General features: G+C 35.7%; 1 protein-coding gene across 3 annotated transcripts in view; it reads right to left on the reverse strand.

Annotated features, from left to right (window-relative positions):
- Nucleotides 1-24,102, reverse strand: part of EFCAB13 (EF-hand calcium binding domain 13) — a 176,399-nt gene that overhangs the window by 76,460 nt on the left and 75,837 nt on the right. For 2 of the 3 annotated variants that reach the window (XM_017882928.1, XM_017882929.1), the window contains exons 13-19: nt 20,024-20,167; nt 17,468-17,542; nt 15,601-15,744; nt 11,234-11,305; nt 8,281-8,424; nt 7,347-7,418; nt 4,309-4,458 (exon numbers count right to left, since the gene is read on the reverse strand). In XM_017882928.1, the coding sequence (XP_017738417.1) occupies nt 4,309-4,458; nt 7,347-7,418; nt 8,281-8,424; nt 11,234-11,305; nt 15,601-15,744; nt 17,468-17,542; nt 20,024-20,167 (801 nt within the window). Of the gene's footprint in view, nt 1-1,988; nt 2,034-4,308; nt 4,459-7,346; nt 7,419-8,280; nt 8,425-11,233; nt 11,306-15,600; nt 15,745-17,467; nt 17,543-20,023; nt 20,168-24,102 lie in introns of all 3 variants that reach the window. The other variant, XM_017882930.1, reaches the window with a different exon arrangement.

Here is a 24,102-nt window from a genome sequence, read left to right on the forward strand (position 1 = left end):
CTTAGACCTACATTCATTCTACTAACAGTTATTTTACAACTTCTAAGATCAACAATAAAATATTCAGTCAGTCCCTCGTATCAAAGAATTTCAAGTAAATGCCTTGATGAGGGAGACTAAATCTGTCATATCTATAAACAAAATTATAATATGTCATTAAGTAAGTGATATGAGAAAAATACACACACAAAATTATGGAAGCACTGAGAAGGTTTACCTAACCTAGATTTAATAAGTGCTGAACTCTGGGAAAGAAGTCTTAGGGCATGAGAAATGACATTTGAGCTGAGTTTGGGGGGGAAATGTCAGTTTGTCTGCCAGGGAATGTATCCAAAGGAAACAGTATATGCAAATAAATGCAAAAGCAAATAGAGCCAATTTAAATTGCGCTAAGTAGTATGACTACAGAATAAATACAAACACAGAAGTGATAAAGGGTGAGTCTGAAGAGATAAGAAGACAGATCTACTCAGTCATTCATTCAATAAATATTCATGATTATGAGTTAATAACAAAAGATTTGGAACAACAGCATAGTAAATATTACATAAGTATCAGGTGTTAATATCAATTATCTTTAAGAGTTTAATAAGAGCCAGGACCGTGCTAGGTCCTGGAATACGATGGTAAGCAAAGTGGAGACATATTCTTTGGCCCAATGATACCAGGCAAGTGGGAGGAAGAGATATCAATCAAATAATCAAAAACAAAAACGGATATTTACAATATGAAATAAGTGCTATGAAATGGACAGAATTTAATAAGAGCATATAACAAAGGAAACAAAAAAATCTGACCTATACTGACCACTGATGATAGGCTTTTCTATAATTGACTCATGGAGTCAAAAGAGATTATTCTCCAGGTTTAAGACTTAATGTTGTTTTCCCTTTTTGGTTTCAGACTTACTTGGGACCAATTATCCCTTTTCTTCTCACTCATTTTTCCCTCTTGGAATGGATATGTCTATCCTATGCCTGTGTTTTGGAAGCATGCAACTTGTTAATTTCACAGGCTTACTGCTGGAGGAGAATTTGCCTCAAGATGAATTGTGCCTTGAGTCTCACCCATCTGATTAAGATGAGACTCTGGAATTTGGACTTTTGAGTTGACACAGGAACAAGTTAAGACTTTTGAGGCTACCAAGATGGAATGAATGTATTTTGCATGTGAAAAGGGCATGAATTTTGAGGGCCAGGGGTAGAATGCTATGGTTTGATTGCATCCCCCAAAGTTTATGTGCTGAAAACTTAATCCCCAATGCAACAGTGTTGACAGGTTGGGCCTAATAAGAGGTGATTAAGTCACAAAGGCTCTGCCTTCATGAATAGATTAATATCAGTGATTTAGTTATTGCAAGAATGGGCTTATTATAAAAGTAAGTTCAGTCTCCTCTTGCTCTCTTGCTCTCTCAAACTTCCTTGCCCTTCTGCCTTCTGCCATAGTATGACACAGCAATAAGGCCCTCACTAGATGTGGGCCTCTTGACCTTGGATTTCCCAGCCTCTAGAATTGTAAGAAATGAATCTCCTTCTCCCTTTTTTTTTTTTTTTTTTTTTTTTTTAACAAATTATCCAATCTGTGGTATTCTGTTACAGCAACACAAAACGGATTACAACAGTAGGCAAAGAAGATCAGGGAAAAATATTCCAGGGAAGAGAATATGCAAAAGTCTTATGGTGGGAGGAAAGGGGAGTATCTAAGGAACTAAAGTCAATTTAGTTGAAGTACAGAAAGCAAGGATAATGGTACAAAATAACACTGGAAAGATAGGGCATGGAGGATTTTAATTTTTATCCTAATAACAACAGGAAATGTTAAAAGAGTTATAAATAGGGGGAGGTAACATGATCAGATTACTATTGTGGGAAAATAGTAATCTGGCTGAAGTGGGCAGGAAAGATTAGAAATACATTGATACTTGGCAATTATTCTAAAAAATACCTCTTATTATTGAAAATGTTCTCATATACAAAGTTCTTACTCACCGTTTACCTTTGGTAATTTTAGATTTGAAGCCTCTTTCCTAAAATCTGCAAATTTTTTTTTTTTTTTTTTTTTTTTTTTTTTTTTTTTTTTTGAGGCGGAGTCTCGCTCTGTCGCCCGGGCTGGAGGGCTGGAGTGCAGTGGCCGGATCTCAGCTCACTGCAAGCTCCGCCCCCCGGGTTCACGCCATTCTCCTGCCTCAGCCTCCCGAGTAGCTGGGACTACAGGCGCCGCCACCTCGCCCGGCTAGTTTTTTTTTTGTATTTTTTTAGTAGAGACGGGGTTTCACCGTGTTAGCCAGGATGGTCTCGATCTCCTGACCTCGTGATCCGCCCGTCTCGGCCTCCCAAAGTGCTGGGATTACAGGCTTGAGCCACCACGCCCAGCCTAAAATCTGCAAATTTAGAGAGAGACATTACACAATGAGGAATGGCATCCTGATCTTACCCCGTTTGAAAGGAAACCAATGGATAGATTGAATATTCTTTTCCCACTAACATTTATCATTGATAACCATTCCCTTCTCAAAAGTTGTTCCCTGGCTCCCAAAATATCCATTCTCTCCTCATTCTTTGCTTACTTCTTGCGCTCCTTCATGGTTATCTTCCACCAACTCCTTAAATGTGGCAGTTTCTAATGTCACAGATGCTTCCTTTCTCCCTAAGGGGACAAGTTAATCCCTAGCCCGTCTATTCAATAAAATCCTTAATTATGAGTCTAAATTGTCCTTCTTGATCTCTTACCTACCTATCTACTATCTAGTCCTAGAATTTTTCCTAAGAACAAGTTACAGTTATACCTATTCCCTCCACATACTTCCCACAGAGATGCAAGTTGGTATAAAGATCCGAGGAACAAACAATAGAAATAAAATCTATCCATTTGCATAGATGGACTCTATTGTATTAAAAACAGTTTAGAATGACTCACAACTAGCCCAGGTATTACCTTGAAACAAACAGAGGTTAGAATACACATAAATTATATTTGCCTTAATTTGTGTTTTTATTTGTTTTAAGCAGGATAAACAAAACAACTAACCTATAAAAAGTACTTTTAAAATAGTAGGTTTGGGCAATTTTACATGATAGCTCCCAAGACTTCTGAACTTAGGTACTATTAATATTTTTGGCCAGATAATTATTGGGGAGACAAGGGTATTATCCTGTAAATTGTAGGATGTTTAGCAGCAACCCTTGCCTCTATTCACTAGATGCCAACAGTCCTCTCACATCAGTTGTGATAACCAACACTGTCTCTAGATATTGCCAAATATTCCCTGGTGTGAGGAGGGGGGCAATGGAGGATTTGATTATACTTTTTATTTTGTATTTATTTATTTATTTATTTGAGATGGAGTCTTGCTCTGTTGCCCAGATTGGAGTGCAGTGACGCGATCTTGGCTCACTACAACCTCCGCCTCCCGGGTTCAAGCATTCTTGTGCCTCATCCTCCCAAGTAGCTGTAACTACAGGCACAGGCCACCATGCCAGGCTAATTTTTGTATTTTTTTAGTAGAGACGGGATTTCACCATGTTGGTCAGATTGCTCTCAAACTCCTGACCTCAGATGATCTACCCGCCTTGGCCTCCCAAAGTGCTAGGATTATAGGTATGAGCCACTGCCCCCAGCCTGATTACATTTTTTAGCTGAAGCTAAATTTAAAGGCAGGAGATGGCTTTCTAAATATGGGATAAAATCCATCTCAGTACATTCAAGCTGAGGGTATATAGATGGATCAGGTAAATCTTTGTAAATAAAGTAAACAACTCAACACTTACAATTGGCTATAGAAATAAACATTAGTTTTTCAACAATACCTTGTACTTTTCAAAGGGTCTTTCATCCAAAAACAGAAAGCTACAAAACCATTAAGACCTCTCTAAAACACATGAAAGGAAAAGGATTAACTTTGAAACAAAATTATTCTTCAAAGCCATGCAACAAATATACTCTGAGACCAATTTTACAAGCCAGGTCATCAGATCAACCAGGAATTTGATACTGTAATGACTAAATCTCTATGGGCACATATAACATATAGACCTGAATATGGTCTACAGTAAAGTGTCCAACAAGTTTATGATGTGATTTAGGGGCCAAGTATTAAGACTTAAATAATACTTGGTAAAATAGTTTGAAATCCTTGGATACAAATTTAGAAGAACAGTAATATCAAACATTTGGACTAGAAAGCCCATGGTTGACCTCCCTAAATTAAAAAGCAACAACAACAAACAAACAAAAAAACAACTAAAAACTAAATAAAATTCAGAAGAAATTTTTTATACAAGCTGCTGGTTATCTGTCAAATCAACTCACCTTCAACAAAGGAGTCATCCATTACTTCTTGAAGTATGTCATCAGTAAAAGAAAGCCTATCAGTGTTTTCAAGTACATCCGGATTTTTGTCTTTGTCAAACTGACAATTTTCTTTCATGGAGTCTAATGTGTTGATAGTCTCATTCAATGCTACAAACAGAGAATATATATACAACATGTAATTCAGTCCATGGATCTAAATCTTTTGAGCATAACAATAAAATTGATGGCCTCTTTGAGATCTACACTGTCGAATAAGGCAGTCACCAGCCACATGTGGCCATTTAAATATTTAGAGTGGTCCATTCTCTACTCTTATAATTTTCTATAACCCTACTTCAATAGTTTTCTCCACTCCAATAGCTTTCTATTTGTAGCTCTAATAGCTAAAAATAATCCTTTTCTTTATTCTTAAAATTGATTTGTTAAATGTCTGGGTTTGAGGTGAGCTATTCTGCTACAGACAAAAGTATGCTAAAGTTTCCCTAGTTATTCTGTTAATAAGTGCACCACTTCAGTAAAGTCCCCCTTATTCCTCATAACTCCTAAATGCCAATTTTTCTCTTTCCTTCCCTGCATCCCTTGTTTCTGTCAGCTAACTTCACCCATTTTAAAGAATCATCATAGCCTCTTAAGTTTAGCACAGTAACAAACATTTGGACTAAGAAGACCATGGCTGACCTCCCTTGATTTAAAAAATGTTAAAAGTTCACATTTCCAAAGTATATTTCTAAAAAGGCATCTCTCAGGATTTTGTTCTATGATATAGTCAATTGTCATTGGTAAGAAGTTTCAAAAACAGGTCAGTGAAGAACAGTTGAAGGGATATTTGAGTCCAGAGAGAAGATTCATTTAGTGGGAAGGAAAGAGAACATGTGAGTTATCTTGACATTTCTGGAAGGCTATAAATGGGAGGAAGAATCCAAATGTTAAATATGGTTCCAGGAAATTTCTACCAAATATGTGGAATAATTTTCTAGTTCCATAGCTGTCGAAAATTATAGAATGAGCTACTTCAAAAAGTTATAAGGACTTCCAAGAGTGAAATGAGTGAATGTACGTTACCTAGCCTATCCCTGCAACCAACTAATTTTGATTTTGATTTTTAAATAGTAAATATAAAAGTTGAGGGAATTCTGTCTCTAATGAACTAGGGAACTATCAAACCTTCTATTACAGTCCTCATTCTCTGACAACAATAAAATACAACTAGATATAAACAACAAATTTAAGGCAACAATGACATTTAAATTGCTTTGAAATTTGGCCAGGTGTGGTGGCTCATGCCTGTAATCCCAGCACTTTGGGAGGTCAGGAGTTTGAGACTAGCCTAACCAACATGGTGAAACACTGTCTCTACCAAAAATACAAAAATTAGCCAGGCATGGCGGTGTGCACCTGTAATCCCAGTTACTCAGGAGGCTGAGGCAGGAGAATCCCTTGAAACCAGGAGGTGGAGGTTGCAGTGAGCCGAGATTGCGTCACTGCATTCCAGCCAAGGAGACAGAATGAGACTCCATCTCAATAAATAAAATTAAATAAATAAATAAATAAATTGCCTTGAAATTTAAAGTTCCTCCTAAATAACTCTTAGATCAAGGATAAAATCAAAATGCAACTGGAAATATTTATAAAATAACTATAATAATAGCCTAACAAGTCAAAGACTGTTAGATACACCAAAGTTTCACTAAAATGAAAATTGACTGCCTTAAACATGCTTATTACCCAGTAAGAAAAAAAATAAAGTAAATAAATAATTTAAATAAGAAATTAGAAAAACTATTAAATGAGCATAAGGGAACAATATAAAGGACTTACTAAAGATAAAACCAGAAATTAATTTTTAAACTATAAATAGAAACACTAAAAATAAACCCAAGAGCTAGTACTTTAAAAACAGAGATAATAGAACATTCAGTAGCAAACAAAGAAGAAAGTTATATATATACATATATATATTTAAGAATGAGAAAATAACCATATATACAAAAAAATGAGAAGAATTAGAAGTGCACAGGGCTGTCCTAATAGTCTAAGCCATTTTAAATCTCAATAAAATTTGAAATTTCCTAGAAGAATCAAATTACCAAACTGACAAAATGAAACAAAAGATGGCAAAAGCAATCCACCAAAACAAAGCCAAAAAATCAAAATAAACTAGAAAAAAACCTGAAATGGGTAAGACAAAGTATTAATGCTCCTACTATCAGAATTTTTAATAAATAATACCCGCTGTTGATAAAGGTGTGAATTTCCACAAACCTTTAGGAGGGTAATTAGGCAGCAGTTTGTTAACATTTTACATCTAAAAATGTAAACATTTGGCCCAGCAAGTCCACTTCTAAGGAATTTGCCCTACAGAAAAATTGTGTGCAATGTGCACAAAGATATATGTACAAGGATACTCACCAAATGTTTGTAATAGTAAAAAATAGCAATAACCCAAATATTTATTAAAAGTATTGTGGACAAAATTATAGTTCATTCCTCTAGTAGAGCATTATGCAGTCTTTTAATAGAATGAGGTAGGTTTAGATAATACAGTGGAACACAGAATTATATCTAAGATACACTGTCATATATTGCATTCAGGTTGTGCAATATTATGGACAGATGTAAAGAAGAAAGCCTAAAAGGATATTTATGAAACCTTCACGTGGATATTTCTGGAGGGTAACGTTAATATTACAAGAGACTTGCACTTTATACTTCTTACATTCCTGGTCATTTAAGTTTTTTACAACATTAAAAAGAACCATTCATTCATATATAATAAAGGTGTCTTATTTTAACTATCGGAAAAGATCATAATCTTGTTATTTTTCCAATCTCCAATCACAAATGTACAATTCTTAAATTTCAAAATAAAATGCAGGAAATTCCCCATAACTGAAAGTGTTCAAGTACACATGAAGCAAACATTTGGCATAGATACTATAAAGAAGATTTAAACACCAAATTTAGTGTTTTACTAGATGAACTTTGAATAAGTTCTGTATCGTTGCCTTCTAACAGTTTTACCATAAAGCTCTTACCAATATAATTGGAAAATTTCTGGGTGTCCCTCAAAGCCCTCATACAGTCTTTAATGTTCACCATGTTATCTTCTGCAAGGAAAAGAGAGAGATGACAAGCAAGAACCCCTGGACAAAGTAATACTTAAAGGCTAGTATCAAAATCAGCATATGGCTTATGTATTTCTTGAACATTTTATTTACAAGGTACTTCTAGATTCAATTTCATACATTAAGCCTCACAATAACCCTACAGTGTTGTAGGTACACTAGTTCTGACTCTACCTCTAATGGGAACTGAAGTACAAACAAAGCCCCAGTAACTCTGACCGGTAATTCCGTCAAAGGTGGCAAAGCTAGGATTTCTATTTCAAAACTTTAATTTTTTTTTTTTTTTTTTTTTTTTTTTTTGAGACGGAGTCTCGCTCTGTCGCCCAGGCTGGAGTGCAGTGGCGCGATCTCGGCTCACTGCAAGCTCCGCCTCCCGGGTTCAAGCCATTCTCCTGCCTCAGCCTCCGGAGTAGCTGGGACTACAGGCGCCTGCCACCGCGCCCGGCTAGTTTTTTGTATTTTTTTTTTTTTAGTAGAGATGGGGTTTCACCATGGTCTCGACCTCCTGACCTTGTGATCCGCCCGCCTCGGCCTCCCAAAGTGCTGGGATTACAGGCATGAGCCACCGCGCCCAGCCACAGAACTTGAATTTCTAAGATGTTCTTCATTCACTAAATCAAGATAGCAATGAGGACAGAGGATTCTAACAAGCCCACTTCCACAAAATCTAGACCTGCTTGTATAAAAGTATTCTTATAACTGCAAAAGAGGAAATTAAGAGGAAAGGCTCCATTTCAAAGATTGCATTTATAGTAAGATAAGCAAATACCTATAAACCTTGCACATCTTCTTTACTCATTAAAAAAAAAAAAAAAAACCTGAGAGTAATATTTAAAATGCTTACCAGAAACAAAATCTGATTGAAGAATTTTCTCTACCTCTTCTTTAGGTGACTTAATCCCAATATTTCTTAGAAAGTCTTCCAAGTTCTTCTCAGCTATCATGTCACCTTCAAGCAAATCAGCAGCTAAGACAACTTCCTGTAACTCTATAAATAGAAAAAAAGTTAATTGATAAAAAGCAGTAGCCATCACTCAAGACATTTGTTAGTGGAAAGCCATAGTTTATTATTATATCCTGAACTGAGGAATAAGAAATCTCAGAGAGAAATTTATCCCTTATAGCATTCTATGACCAGCAGCCCAATGTACAAAGAGTTCTCTTGATCTATCACATTTCTCTGGTGCATTTATAAAATTTGCACAACCAAAATCACTCATATAGCTGAACTTTTCACTGCAGTTATACAAAGTAATTATTTTGCCGTGGACCTCTAATGGTAGCAAATAAAATTATTTAGATATAGGAGAAATAACTTACAGAATTATGAAAAACGTAAAATATGGGACAAGATTTATAAGGGCTCATTCAGTTTTTCTTTTCAATTCCACCAGGACTCAATTGTACCCTAACATCTGGAATGTTGCTTTATTTCCAGCACTGGTTAAGTCAGACCAACATTCAAATTCTGGCTCCAGGATTTGTAACCTGGAACTGTGCAACTGTGAGCAAATTATTACTACTTAACATCTCTTTCGTCTAAAATGGGATAATACTAATATCTACCTCACAAGATTGATATGGAGAGTAAATATAATAATGTATAAAAAGTACTTAAGACAGCATTAGACATATAATAATGCCTCAATAAATGTCATATTTATAGAATAAAATTAGTTTTATTATTATTATTAAAGTCAACAGAAACTAGCTGCAAATAGTAATTACAGTTTAAGCCTTACGTCCTGCCTCACTTTCTGTTCCTCTAATATCACTGGGAGGCAACTACAGATGGCAATCTGAGCTTTGCTGACACCCAAAAAACCTGTATCAGCTCTGCTTTCTTGCCTTAGCACTTGATTTCCTTTAAAAACAGTTTCTTTGCACAACCACCTTGAGTAGAGTCTGCTCATGCTCCCAAGTTCCACATACTGTAGGACCAGGAAGCAGAATAGCATTTTCCTGTCTTTCTGCTGCTGCTGTCAGGCCATTTTAGTTCCACCTTCAATCAAACCTTATCCCTCTCCCTTGAGGCTCAGGCCTGTTATTCAACTATGCCACTCTCCTGACAACAGTATTGATTACTGTCTCATCACTCCTTCACATTCTGTAAGGATTTTGGCACTTTGATCATCATCCTCCTTCTACCTCTCATCCCAATATCATCCAATGACAATAAGGATGAGCCTGGCCTCAGAGCACTTTGACCTCTTAACTTCAAAAGGCCTTTATTTCCTTTCCAAAGTCATCCACACCAATGGCTACCCTTAATCCTTATCATTACCTGGAATTGTCTATTCCACCTCTAAAATCTTAAATTACAAGGTCAGACACTGACCATATTCCCTTAAAATTACACGTGTAGATACTGAAAGAAGGCATAGAACCTCATACTATGCCTATTCTCTTGGCTCCTCCGAGTTCTTTAACAAATAGTCTAGACAGAGTAAACCAGCTTTATCAGTCAGTAATGAAGGATACACTCTGAAAGTCAAGTTCCTATATGCCAGTCAATGTTTCATTAAAACCAAGTTTCATCTGCATATAAACATATCAATGTTGGATAAGCTTTTTGATGTGCTGCTGAATCCGGTTTGCCAGTATTTTATTGAGAATTTTGCATTCGATGTTTATCAGGGATATTGGTCTAAAATTCTCTTTTTTTGTTGTGTTTCTGCCAGGCTTTGGATCAGGATGATTGTTTGGCCTCATAAACGAGTTTTAGGGAGGATCCCTCTTTTCTATTGATTGGAATAGGTTTCAGAAGGAATGGTACCAGCTCCCTCCTTGTACCTCTGGTAGAATTCAGCTGTGGAATCCATCTGCGTCCTGGACTTTTTTGGGGTAGGTATTAATTGTTGCCTCCAATTCAGAGCCTGCTATTGGTCTATTCAGGGAATTCACTTCTTCCGGTTTAGCTTGGGAGAGTGTAAGTGTCCAGGAATTATCCATTTCTTCTAGATTTTCTAGTTGATTTGCGTAAGGCGTTTATAGTATTCTCTGAATGGTTGTTTGTATTTCTGGGGGTCAGTGGTGATACACCCTTTATCATTTTTTATTGCATCTATTTGATTCCTCTCTTTTCTTCTTTATTAGTCTTGCTAGCGGTCTGTCAATTTTTTTTGATCTTTTCAAAAAACCAACTCCTGGATTCATTGATTTTTTGGAGGGTTTATTGCGGGCACTATTCACCAATAGCAAAGATTGGAATCTTTTTTTAAACCCAAATGTCCATCTGTGAACAGACTGGATTAAGAAAAATGTGGCACATATACCACCCATGGAAACTATGCAGGCCATCAAAAAGGATGAGTTTGCGTCCTTTGTAGGGACATGGGATGCAGCTGGAAACCATCATTCTTAGCAAACTATCACAAGAAGAGAAAACCCAAACCACCGCATGTTCTCACTCATTAGGTGGTGAACTGAACAATGAGATCACTTGGACTCGGAAGGGGAACATCACACACTGGGCTATCATGGGGAGGGGGGATGAGGGAGGGATTGCACTGGGGAGTTATACATGATTAAATGATGGAAATTGATGGGTGCTGAACGAGATTGATGGTGCAGCACACCAACATGGGCATAAGTATACATATTGCTTAACAAACCTGCACGTTCATGCACATGTACCCTAGAACTTAAAGTATAATAAAAAAATAAATAAAAATAAAAAACATATCAATGCCAACATGTTAACCCAGAAATTAGGTGAACACACAGCATTAAAACAAAACAAAATAAGTCCTTTCAATAAAAGTAAACCTAACCGTTATAAATAATTCAGTACTTACCTTCTAACCTGGCAGCATCACGCATATTCCTTACTACTTTTGCAAATTCTTCAAATTGTACTTTGTCACCTTCTGTGAGAGAAAACACTTTTAATAGACCAACCTCATTAAGCAAAAGTCAGATCCAACAAAGCAACCTATAAAAATGTAAACCATTTGATGCACTCATAAGAATCATATTTCCTTTTCATATTTTTGAGTAACCAAAGGATAGATTTTATGGGATTAATAAACATTAAGACTACAGAAGTCAGGCTGATGGCTGGGCAAGGTGGCTCATGCCAGTAATCCCAGCACTTTGGGAGGCTGAGGGGGGTGGATCACAAGGTCAGGAGCTCAAGACCATCCTGACCAATATGGTGAAACCCCATCTCTACTAAAAAATACAAAAATTAGCCGAGTGTGGTGGCGTGTGCCTGTAGTTCCAGCTACTTGGGATGCTGAGGCAGCAGAATTGTTTGAACCGAGGAGGTGAAGGTTGCTGTGAGCCAAGATCTCACCACTGCACTCCAGCCTGTGTGACAGAGCAAGACACCATCTCAAAAAAAAAAAGAAAAAAAAGTCAGGCTGAGTTCTCAATTTCAATCAATGGAAACAATATAATCCATATTCCCAAAAGATAAAACCAAGATATATTCTAGACAAAATTAAGAGACATACCTCAGTCTTAGTTTTGTCTTTCAACTGTTTAAAGATAAAAATTCTACACCAGAAAACTTTAAAGGTTTCTTTCGTGCCTGATAGGCCTATGACTATAATTTCTGATATGTGTTTACACCCATTTCTTACACAGTACACAAGTACTAGATTACAAAGTTAAAGTGACGAACACAGGAAACTGAAGCAGCTTTGTTTTCCCAGCCAGGAATAAGGAATCTTAAGATTTAGAAATATTATAGTTTATTATCATAGACTAGAACAAAGTACAACAAGCAAAATGTGTCACCAGCAGATAAAAGCCCGAACAGGGCTTAAGTATATAGCCACAATTAACAATGTCTCACCTTCTATCTACCTTGGCTTTAAATTAACACTTGAACTTTCAGGAACTATTCTCTACAGTAAAAACACATGTCTTTATTGCAGTATTTTTGCTGCTTCTGTCATTTAGTAGAGTCCTATATATCACTAACTGTAAAGGCTCTGTCCCTGAATCTGTGTTCTCTCTCTGATGGGAGAAGGATAGAAGTGTTCATACATTCCATTCCTCATACTTCTTTTATACTTTTTACCATTCAGGATGGCCTTGCACTAGCCTCACATCAATCAACAAGGTTACATAATCAAATATTCTAAGACCATGTTATATAAAGATGTTCTTAATTAAGTGTCTTCAATTTATAGTAGCTTAAAGATCAGCTTAAAGTAGGCAACAGGTATTGTAACTCAGTCACCTAAATGGAGTCCCCTCTGAATCTAGTTCTTGGTATGTATAATCAAGTAGAACTAAATCACAGCTACTTAGAATTCTGGGAGGAAGGGAAGTGAAGGGAAGGAGCGGGGAAGGGATGGGAGGAGAAGGGAGGGAAAGGAAGGAGGGAGGGAGGGAGAGTGGGAAGGGAAGGGAGGAAGAGAGGCAAGGTGGCAAGGAGGCAAAGGAAGAAAGGAAGCAGGGAGCCCATCTGAGGTCAACAGGTACTGATAACACCAACAAAATTTACAGGTGATCTAACAAAATTTACAGCTAGCTTTGGACCTGTTTACCAAGGGACCCAAATCTATAAGCATGACCTGCAATCTCATTTGATCCTTTGGTTCATATAACTTGCTGAAATAGAATAGCAACTACCAATATTAGGAAAGATTTCCTGGGTATCTTTAAATAAATCCTGAGAAAAGAGATGTGGATGGATAGAGCTGCTGTCAAGAATTTGTAGCTCAATTATTCTTTGCTAAACCACCATAACAGGGTTAATCACAGCTGATGCCAGGTTGCAAAGTTAGAGCCTGAAACAAAGACTCAGATCTGGCTTTAATGGATATTGCATAAAAAATCATGAAGATAAGTTTAGAGTCTTGTTGCCAAGCCAAAAAGAAAGCAAAGTTATTAAGCTAATTTCAACCACATCAGATATCAGAGTCAGGAGAAACAGAGAATATCAGTTTAAGTTTAAAAATCTAAAACAAACAAAGCCAGAGAAACCACCAGCAGAGAAGAGACTGTCCCAGGCCTTAAATGCCTAACAACACCTATTAACGATTTCCTTTAATTCTTAGCCTATGGATTCAATGTCTCACATTCACCTTGACCATTTTCTATACCATCTTACATATTTTTGCTCAACACCAACTTTCTTCACTCAGGTCTTCCAGAAGAAACAAGAGAGCTCATAAGCTATATAACTAGATATTTGGGAAGCATTTCTGAATTTGCCAAATGATAAATTACCTTTTCTATTTTTCAATGCTTTTTTGTAATCATCAGAAGATTATTTTTTCATTTTAAATATATTTTAAAATATTAAGGAGTCAATATGGAATACTGCCAATAACAAGGAACTCACTCTTCAGTTTAACTAGAGAGAATCTGAACCAGTTGTTTTCAGGTTTTTTTTTTTCTTTTAACATAACCTGGTCAAAAGAATACCTTAGATCAGTAATTTTAATTTCTTTCTTACATTTCTAAGGTCTTATGGAGCTGTTTCAGCAGTTCACTTGGTCATTTCTCCCACTTTGGTCAGAGAAGCTCAACTTTAATATTTTATATATTAGGAAACTGTATAAGATTTAATCTGGAAAAAAAGCATTCTGCTTCAACAATATCAAATATAAACAAAAATAATAAATCTCAAAATTTTGCAAGCCACTGCATTAAAATAAGAACTAAATACATTTGTACTAAGGGCACAATGTTAAAAGAAGAAATGATGTGACAAAAGGCATACAGATACAGTTTTCAATATCACGTGTATATTTAGACTTAAATTGTAAAATCATCTGCATTTGATATACTGTCTTTTGCTTCGTAAGTACAGAATAATAAACACAGGCCTGGTGCAGCAACTCATGCCCGTAATCCCAGCACTTAGGTAGGCCAAGGTCAGAAGATCACCTGAACTCAGGAGTTTGAGACCAGGCTGGGCAACATGGCAAAACCCCGTCTCTATAAAAAATTAGCCAGGCACAGTGCTGTGCACCTGTAGTCCCAGCTACTTGGGAAGCTGAGGCAGCAGAATTGCTTGAACCCGGGAGGCAGAGGTTGCAGTGAGCCGAGAGTGTGCCACTGCACTCCAGCCTGGGTGACAAAGCAAGACTTTGTCCCCCCCAAAGAAAGAATAATAAACACAATATATGAGTTTTTATTATAATAAAAATACTTTTCTAGTTATTTTCATATCTCATAAAATAATACTTTGTTGGTCTGGTTCAAATAAATGCTATCTATTACTTTCTGTGGTACATGCTGCCTATAAATTCCACTAACTTTAACAAAAGAACCTGAAGCACTGCCACAGAGAAAAAGGGAAGAAAATCTATATTATTGGGTAGAAATTAGCCTTCTTTTCTTCATCAACCCTTTTCACCTCAAATCTTCCAATAAACAAAATAATCAATACATTTAAAGCCCAAAACTGCTAGCCTCAACTAAACAGAAGCTCAATGGATGAAAAGGATAAAACATTATTACAGAAAAAGACAATTCTTTGACAAAGACCCCTGACAGCATGCTTATGTTACTAATCTCGTTCTGTATAAACATTCCACATAAAAGAACATAAACGTACTACGCACGTTTTTAACTTGTAGGCACTAAGACTATGACAGAGTAGAAATGTCTACCTGTAGCCTACGTACTCTCCTTCCTGCATGTAGAATATCAGCAGTAAATGATGGAGACTTGCTTTACATTTTTTAGTCTATAGTCTTTATTATACAATACCTTTTTGAACTTTGGGTTTTTTTTTTTTTTTTTTGCTTTTTTTTTTTAACTTGCTAAATAGAGGTGGTAGCTATCAGCAGGTGTGTTTTTCTGCCAAATTAAATAAAAGCCTATTTCAACAAAACAGTATGAATATTCCAAGTACTGTTATTATAAAATTTGAATAGATGTCTTAACATTTCCTAATCATGCCCTCTGTGTTCATTGGGATATGCCATTTTCCAGTAACATACCACACAACTTGAAGGAACTCTGCATATTTGATCAATTTAGAGTAGTAATAAATTACATAACAATATTTTCATATTGAATAGCCAAACAAGCTGAACTTTCTTTATACAGTATTGCCTAAATGCATATATTGGCATTTTAATCATATTGGAACACTCCATCTTGCCAAATTCAAGATACAACGACAAATAAGAGTTGACAGAAAATAAAGTAATACCTTGGTATACTTTTTAATTTTAGTATTTGTAACACTCACCATCAACTGTAACTAGTTTCAATGCAGCTAGAAATTCATCCTTTTTTAAATTACTATTCAAACTAGTCAGAGTATTCCACAGGTCAGAAACACTCATCATCTCCTTTCTGAGATTGTCGAGGGTTTCAATAGCATCAGGCAATACTAAAGGGTAAATAAAGCACAAGTTTTATGAATGCTTATCCAAGAAGTTCACACAGTAAACTGTCATCTGCAATAGACAAAAATTAAGGTTTTTATGGTTTAAAAGAATAATAAATATAGCATAAATGAACTGCCAACTTTCAAATATGAAAACATAATAAAATATTTAGCCTCAAATATAATGCATTTTTGAGGATCTTGAAATATTTTAAGAACTTAGTGCCCCAACCCTGAATAAACATTATAAATAATAATTTTTATTGAATTTAGATTTTAAAAGTGTGAATTCAGAAACATTTTCAATTGATAATACAATTAAGTAGCTTTTGTTCTATATCTCTCCCTAAAATTCTCCTCTGGCTCCTACTTCCTCTTCAATCTATCACTGTAGACAATAAAAAGAAAGACTATTTCAATGCAAAATCATTGAAGCATCTTAAGCAAAGGAGTGAAATTATCTTACTACAAATTTGTAAAAAGTCACTGTGTTGCTATATAGAGAATTGATTCTCAGGAAGATTAGACAGTTAGGAAGAGCCAGCAGACATTAGTGACCAAGATTTTATTTATAACCTGTACAATCTTCTCAGCTGTGTGATTTTCTCCAGAAATGCTGTCAGACACAAGAAGGAAGGTAATTGGGTTCATTCGTGGTTGAGAGTTTTGCCAGATAGATGCAACAAAAGTACACGGAGGCAAGATAGTCTAGGGTATTCGGTATGTATAGATAAGATAATTTAAACCAAATAAGGAGGAAAAGTGAAAACAGGAGGAGACTGATGGATTAGGAGAAAGCGGAGCGGTAAAGGGATGTAAGGTCCCAATGAGGTATATGGAACCAATAAAGAAGACATGCTCTGAGCAGTCTAATGAAGAAAAAAGAAAAAGAAGTAAACACAAACATGCAATATTAACGATGAGATATAAAATACAATGACAGAGATAGATTAGGTAATATACTATATAACTCTGTGCTAATAAAATTTTAATCTCCATAAAACTGAAATTCCTAGGAAAAATGAAGTAACTGACAATCTCTTTCTCTGTATGATGTACCCCCGTATAGGAGACAAATTAAATCTTATATTGTAAGGTAAAAAGAGTTGCTACTTAAAATCTACTGTTACCTAACATGTAAGAACAAAATAACACAACGTTACTTTCAGTCCCAATTTTTAGAATGCATACTAACTTCACTCCATTAAAAACATATATATGTAACCTTACATTTCTTTATGGTGAGCTTCTGAGTGGCAAAACTATCTTTTCCATATTACCACACTTACAGCTTAACATAAAGCCTAGTACATATTAATGGTTCATAAATGTTACTGAATAAATTGGAAGACAGAAATGGCAACAGATGTAACCAGAAATTCTCATATTAGTACTCAGCCACTAGATGGCATCATTTTTCCTAAGTTGAAAGACATTTAAATCCCCAAAAGGAATGCTATCCATGGTTCTAGCCCTCTATAAGTGTGCTAATGAAAAATAAAATTATGATAGCTCTTAATTCACTTGCATGTAGAAGACGCTCTAGAATTAGGGGTCATTACAGGGGATTAAAGTCAAATATAGCAGCAGGAAGCCAGGCATTTATTTGTCGGATGACCTGCAGGATAACCAGCTCTATAAGAGTCTAAAATAGTGTTTATGCTCTTCTAAAATCTGTCAAACCATTTGGTCCACAAAAAGCAGAAGACGTGATATTCTTACGTACATAATTTTTCAGAGAAGCATTCCGTGTTGCTCATCATAGTATCAATGAATTCTTTAACATTCACTTTTTTTGTTTCTACAGGAAAAAGAAACACATTTTCTTCAGTATCTTTTAAGTGTTAAATTATTATGAAAATATTATGTAAAATAAGTTATATATTCAGAAATATATAATTATATCCATCAGGTAATACTAACCAATAAAAATACATAGGTATAAAGGGGAAAAGCAAATCAATTTACAGTAGAGAAGTAAACACTAAAAAACACCAAGAAAACTGGTCAAAATTCTTCCAGTCCTTCTCAAGCATACATAATATTTTTAACTTTTATTTATGTATATATTTATTTTTGAGACAGAGTCTCGCTCTGTTGCCCATGCAATCTCAGCTCACTGCAGCCTCCGCCTCCCAGGTTCAAGCGATTCTCCCACCTCAGCCTCCCAAGCAGCTGGGATTACAGGCATGTCACCATGCCCGGTTAATTTTTGTATTTTTAGTAGAGACGGGGTTTCCACTATATGAATACACAATGGTGTATACCGCAATTTATTTATACATTCTGTGGATGAATATCATGTTGCTTTCTTTTTCCTTTTTTGCCATTAAGATCAGTGCTGCCATGTACATTCTTGAACATGCTTCCTGGTACTTAAGTCCAAGAGATGTTCCAGGATTTATAGCTAAGAATAGTATTTCTAAACCATGGGGTATGTAAACTTTACAAGATACTGCATATTGTTTTCCAAAGTGGTTTTACCACTTTCACCATATTTACCAGTACTTAGAATAACATATTTCTTAATTTTTCCCAATTTTAGTGGATATAAAAATGTATCTCATGAGCCAGGCATGGTGGCTTGTGCCTGTAGTCCCAGCTACTCAGGAAGATGAGGTAGGAGCTTGAGCCCAGGAGTTTGAGGCCAAAAGATCTCTCTTTTTTTTTTTAAGTACCTCATTATGACCTAAACTTTGCACTTCCCTAATTACTAAAGATGTTGAGAACCTTTTCATGTGATTATTAGCAACTTGTGTCTTCATGTGGAAAATTTTTATAATTTCTATTGAGTTGTTAGTTTGTAAAAGTTGCCTATATATTCTCTACGATAATCATCACTGTTGTAAGTGTTGCAAATAACCAGTTTGTGCCTTGTATTTCATTCTCTTTGTTGTATCCTTTAACAAAGAGAAGTTCTTAATGTATTCAAATTTATCAATATTTTCTAGTTTCTTATTTCGCATCTTTAAAAATCCTATGTCAGAAAATTTTTCTTCTATTTGTTTTCTAAAACTTAGTTTTCACACCTGGATATTATTGAATATGGTGTGAGACAGGGATGTAACTCTATTCTTTCCATTTGAATAAGTAATTATTTCAGTACCATTTATTAAATAGTCCTTCTTTCCCCAGTTATCCACCACTTTATCATATGTGTTGCCATGTATGTTTGTGGATATGTTTGGAAGTTCCTTATCTTGTCCTATTGGTAAATTTCTCTATCCCTGTGCCATTCTTACACTCTTTTAGTCACTATGGCTTTATAAGGAGTGTTGATATCCAGGAGAGCAAGTTCCTCCCAACCCCCACCCCCCAACACACACACATCTCCACAAATGTTCTTCTTCAAGAGTGCTTTAGCTATTCTTAGCCTTTAGTCATTCATATAAATATTAGAATTAGCTTACAAAAAAGTCAGGGTTTTATTAGAATTGCTTTGAACAAATAGGTTAATTAGAAAATTGACAGTTTTGGGTCTCTGAATCTACAGACATGGGATACATTCTTATTTATCTAGATTTTAATGTCTTCACAAAGTCTTATTTTCTCTATACAGGTGTCATACAACTTAGACATATTCCATTTTTTACTTTTTATTATGGAAAATGTTAAATATATACAAAATAGAAATAATAGTGTAATATGTTCACATATGATCTCTAGTATCAACAATGATCAACTCATAGACAATATTATTTCACCTATCACCCCAGTCTCCTGTCAAGCCACTCTCACCCATTCCCTTTAGAAGAGCTGCTGCTAGGTTACATGGGCACAGATACTTAAAACTGGTATACCTTTATTGTGAATTGTAGGCTTTGACATAATAATGAATCCTTATTTGCCCCCATTTAATGCCTTTTGTCCTGACTTCTACCTTGTCAGACAGCAATACCACAAATTCTGCTTTCTTTTGTTTACATTTTGCCTAGGAAAAAATCTAAAAAAGACANTTGTCCTGACTTCTACCTTGTCAGACAGCAATACCACAAATTCTGCTTTCTTTTTGTTTACATTTTTGCCTAGGAAAAAATCTAAAAAAGACTATTTAAAAAATAAATAAAATTTTTTTTTAATTAAAAAGACTATTAATATTGGTTAATTCTAAATAATGGGCTTTTGAGTGTTTTGTTGTACTTTTGAGTATTTCCATACTTTCTGGATCAGTTTAAATTTAACTTTTATAATAAAATGTTAGTCATTTTCTAAGGAAAAAAATAACAAATTGACCCTCCTTCCAGATGTGTCAATGCAGTTTGCCTGAAAATATATCACTCACCACCAGCTTCAGTCAATTCTGTGATCTTCTTAAATTCTGGCTTAGAAAGGTAAATACCAAAATTTTGAAGACAAGTATTTAGATCCTCATAATCCACATTTTTATCTTTAATTTTATCAATGGCTTTAATGACACCAGGCAACGCTAAAATAAAGGAGTATGCTAATAAGTATTAAAAGTAAGTCAAAATAAAACACCACTAATAAGATGAATTTTAGTTCTAACACTAAATTAACAAAAATATAAATCACTTCAGCAATGTTACATACTAAAAGCATATCTAGAATCTTTAATAAAAAAACCAGTAAGTATCAAAATCAAAGTCAAAAATACATTATTCTAGGCCACACACAGTAGCTCACACCTGTAATTCAAACACTTTGAGAGACCAAGGCGGGAGAATCACTTGAGGCCAGGGATTTGAAAGCAGCTTGGGCAACAAAGCAAGACCCCTGTCTCCACAAAAAAAATAAAAAACTAGCTGGGCATAGTGGTGTGAGCCTCTATTCCTAGCTACTGGGGAGGCTGAGGTGGGAGAATTGCTTGAGCCCAGAAGATAGAGGGTGAGGTGAGCTATGATAGTACCACTGTGCTCCAACTTGGGCAACAGAGCAAGACCATCTCAAAAAATATGATAGATAGATAGATACACATACACATATATATTATTCTACTATACTTTAGTCTCTGAACCTAAGGAAGCACCAATTTAATTGCACTGACAGTACAACTAAAATATATAGGAACAAAATATTACCTAATTTCTCCATTTAATTCCAACAATTTAAAATTCTTTGTACTCTGCTTCTCAGTAGCAGAAATAGAAGCAGAAAATTTTCAATCCAAAATGATAAACTTGGATAATTTTGTGGCAATACATGGCTCAGTCTTTCACCTTAGTTAATCTTCACCTTAGTTATTCACCTTAGTTAATCTTTCTAAATATACATATTATTACTTAGGAATAACTATTCTACATCTCTTCTTATAATAACTTGGAATTTACATGTCATAAATTTGGTCAGTATTTTCTCCATAAAATCTAAACTGACAAATTTGTACTGCAATTAAAGCATTCTTAAAGGAAATTACTTACAAATATACTGAACTCTTAAGAAGGCTAGCTAACTGGAATTCATCTGGTTTAATCAGAAAATTTCAAACTAGAGGTGGCACCTTAAATCACTTGAAGGAAATGATGAAAAAACAGAGAGAGAGAGAGTGTGTGTATAAAAAAACAGAGGTTGTGTGTGTATGTGTGTATATTGTATGTGTTTGTATATTCCATCCCTCTCTCAATAAGTTTTATAATATACAAACACACACAATATACACACATACACACATATACACACAAAAACTCTAGAACAAATTAAACTCAAATAGGTTTTCTCTAATTCATTAGGATAGGTAAAGTAGGAAACTGGGCAGTAGAGGGCATTAAAGCCATTACCAGATATAAACTTCAAATAGTCATTGGAAATCATTACGGCTTTCTAAACAAACAAGTGATGATCAAACTGATGTCTGAACTTGATGATTCTTAAAATGATTATTTAAAAGATGATTCTTTTAAAGATGATGTGTAAATAGTACAGCAAGATACATGTCCCTATCTTGTGAAAAAAATTTTTAAGTGAACAAAATTCCCATTTAAAAGTTAAAAGCTCTTTTTTAATTTTACAGGTAGAAACAGCAAGCCACCTTAAGCAAATTTGAGATACAATGGAAAATCATTTGCAGTCACCATAGGGATAGATAACAGAAACATTTTTCTTTCATCAGCTTCTATACATCCAATACCACATGGAATACAGAAATCTGGGGAAAGGGTGGACCATTTATACAAAAGCCCAGGAAAAGAAGAGAACGAGTTTCCACCTATTATTCTTGAGATTCAAAGTTAGCATAATCTGTCAGAGAGGGATAGGGTTAAAAAAAAAAAAAGATGAAATGAGAGGCCTGGTCACTGTACTGAGTCAGCAAGGGGAAAATATGGTTCTAAATTCATAAGGTGGCTAATAAGAACTCTATTCTCACCTAACCCTCTAAGACTTGGGATTGTTTCCTATGAAGTGGCTGCTGAGTGAACATAAAGAGTTGTACCTTTGAGAATCTTGTTTAGCTTGTCATGGAGCTTTCTTGCTTGAACAAAGACAATGCTTCCTTGATGCAGGTCCATATAAAGAGCTATACACTTGGGAGTACAGGCCAGTTTCACTACAAAGCTCTCCTGGCTAAGCATTAACACTTAGCATACAGCCTGAAGAAGAATCTCCCCTACCACCAGTATTATTAGCAGAAGAAGAGGACTTTTTAACTCCAGTCATACATCTAATGTATTCTCTCAGCATCAGCAGTTCCAGCTAGTAGCTAGTTCCAGACTTTCCTCATGAAAGTTGCAACAACTTCCTAGTCTAGGCAAATGACAGCCTAAGCGTCAGTCATTTCAAAGCAACCAATCTCTATTGGTTGTAGCAGTCCCCACTTTCAAGATGTATGTAACTGAATTCAGGCTTCAGATACAGAGAAAGACAGACACAAGTACAAGAAAGACTGGTTAATTAGATATAGAAAACAACAGGAAATGTATAGACCATGGTAGGAAGGGGTTGAGAGCTTCCTACTATTCTGCCCATACAGGGATGCAAACATTGCATTTTAGAATATTCCTAGCATGAGAGGAGACACAATGGATTATTTCCATCCAAAGTGTGAATTATGATATTCCAGTAACACTAAATTGATTAGAAGTATAGAAGAAACAAAAGCAGCTAGTCTATTTAGTCAGGTACAGCAAGGTTCACTGTGACTTAAGGCTAAAGCAATATATTGACAACAAAGGGACAGAAAAAAGAATGTCCAATAAGAATCATCAATAACAGGCTAGAAAAAGCAAAGGAGCATTACACTGAAGTAATACAACCAACACTAATAAACTGGGGTGGTAGAAAACACATTAAGAAAGATGATAAATTTCAACAGAATGGAACTTTTATAAAAGCAAAACCTGGAAGAAAGCTATCAGTTTGCTATTATCAGATCCAAATTTAACTTTAAGTGAATTAATGCAAATATTTTATGAACTTTTTAGTAAATCATATAAAGAAGGAATCTAATCTAGAAACTGTTAAAAAAATTATTGAGAAAGGGGTGGAACAACATGGCCAAATAGAAGTTTCCACTAATTGTCCCCCAGCAGGAGCACCAAATTTAACAATTATCTACACAAAAACAGCACATTCATAACTAACAACGTGGTGAGCACTCAGAGTACCTGGTTTTAACTTCGTATCACTGAAAGAGGCACTGAAGAGGGTAGGAAAAACCATCTTGAATCATCAATGCCATCCCTCCCTCATCCCCCAACAGCAGCCACGTGGTACAGAGAGAGAATCTGTGTGTTTGGGAAAGACAGAGCAGTGATTGTGAAACTTTCCATTGTATCTGCTGCCCTGTCAGAGCAGAAAGCAAAACCAGGCTGAACTCAGCTGATGCCCACCTACAGACAGAGATGAGGAACTTACTTGTTGGGAATTGGAGTAAAGGTAATTTTGGTACGTTTTAGCAAAGAGACTGGTGGCATTTTGCCTCTGCCCTAGAGATTTGTGGAACTTTGAACTTGAGGGAGATGATTTAGGATATCTGGTGAAAGAAACTTCTAAGCAGCAAAGCATTCCAGAGGTTACCTCGGTACTGTTAAAAGCATCAGCTTTAAAAGGGAAACAGAGCATAAAAGTTCAGAAAGTTTGCAGCCTGACAATGCAATAGAAAAGAAAAACCCATTTTCTGAGAAGAAATTCAACCCAGCTGCAGAAATTTGCATAAGTAATGAGGAGACAAATGTTAATCACCAAGACAATGGGGAAAATGTCTCCAGGGCATGTCAGAGACCTTTGTGGCAGGCCTTCCCATCACAGGTCTGGAGGCCTAGGAGGAAAATATGGTTTCCTAGGCCAGGGCCAGGCCCCCCTGCTATGTGCAGCCTAGGTACTTTGTGCCCTGCATCTCAGCCACTCTAGCTATGGCTAAAAGGGGCCAAGGTACAACTCGAGCCATGATTTCAGAGGGTGCAAGCC

The sequence above is a fragment of the Rhinopithecus bieti genome, unplaced genomic scaffold (assembly GCF_001698545.2).
Source record: "Rhinopithecus bieti isolate Rb0 unplaced genomic scaffold, ASM169854v2 scaffold_12928, whole genome shotgun sequence".
Lineage (NCBI taxonomy): Eukaryota > Metazoa > Chordata > Mammalia > Primates > Cercopithecidae > Rhinopithecus > Rhinopithecus bieti.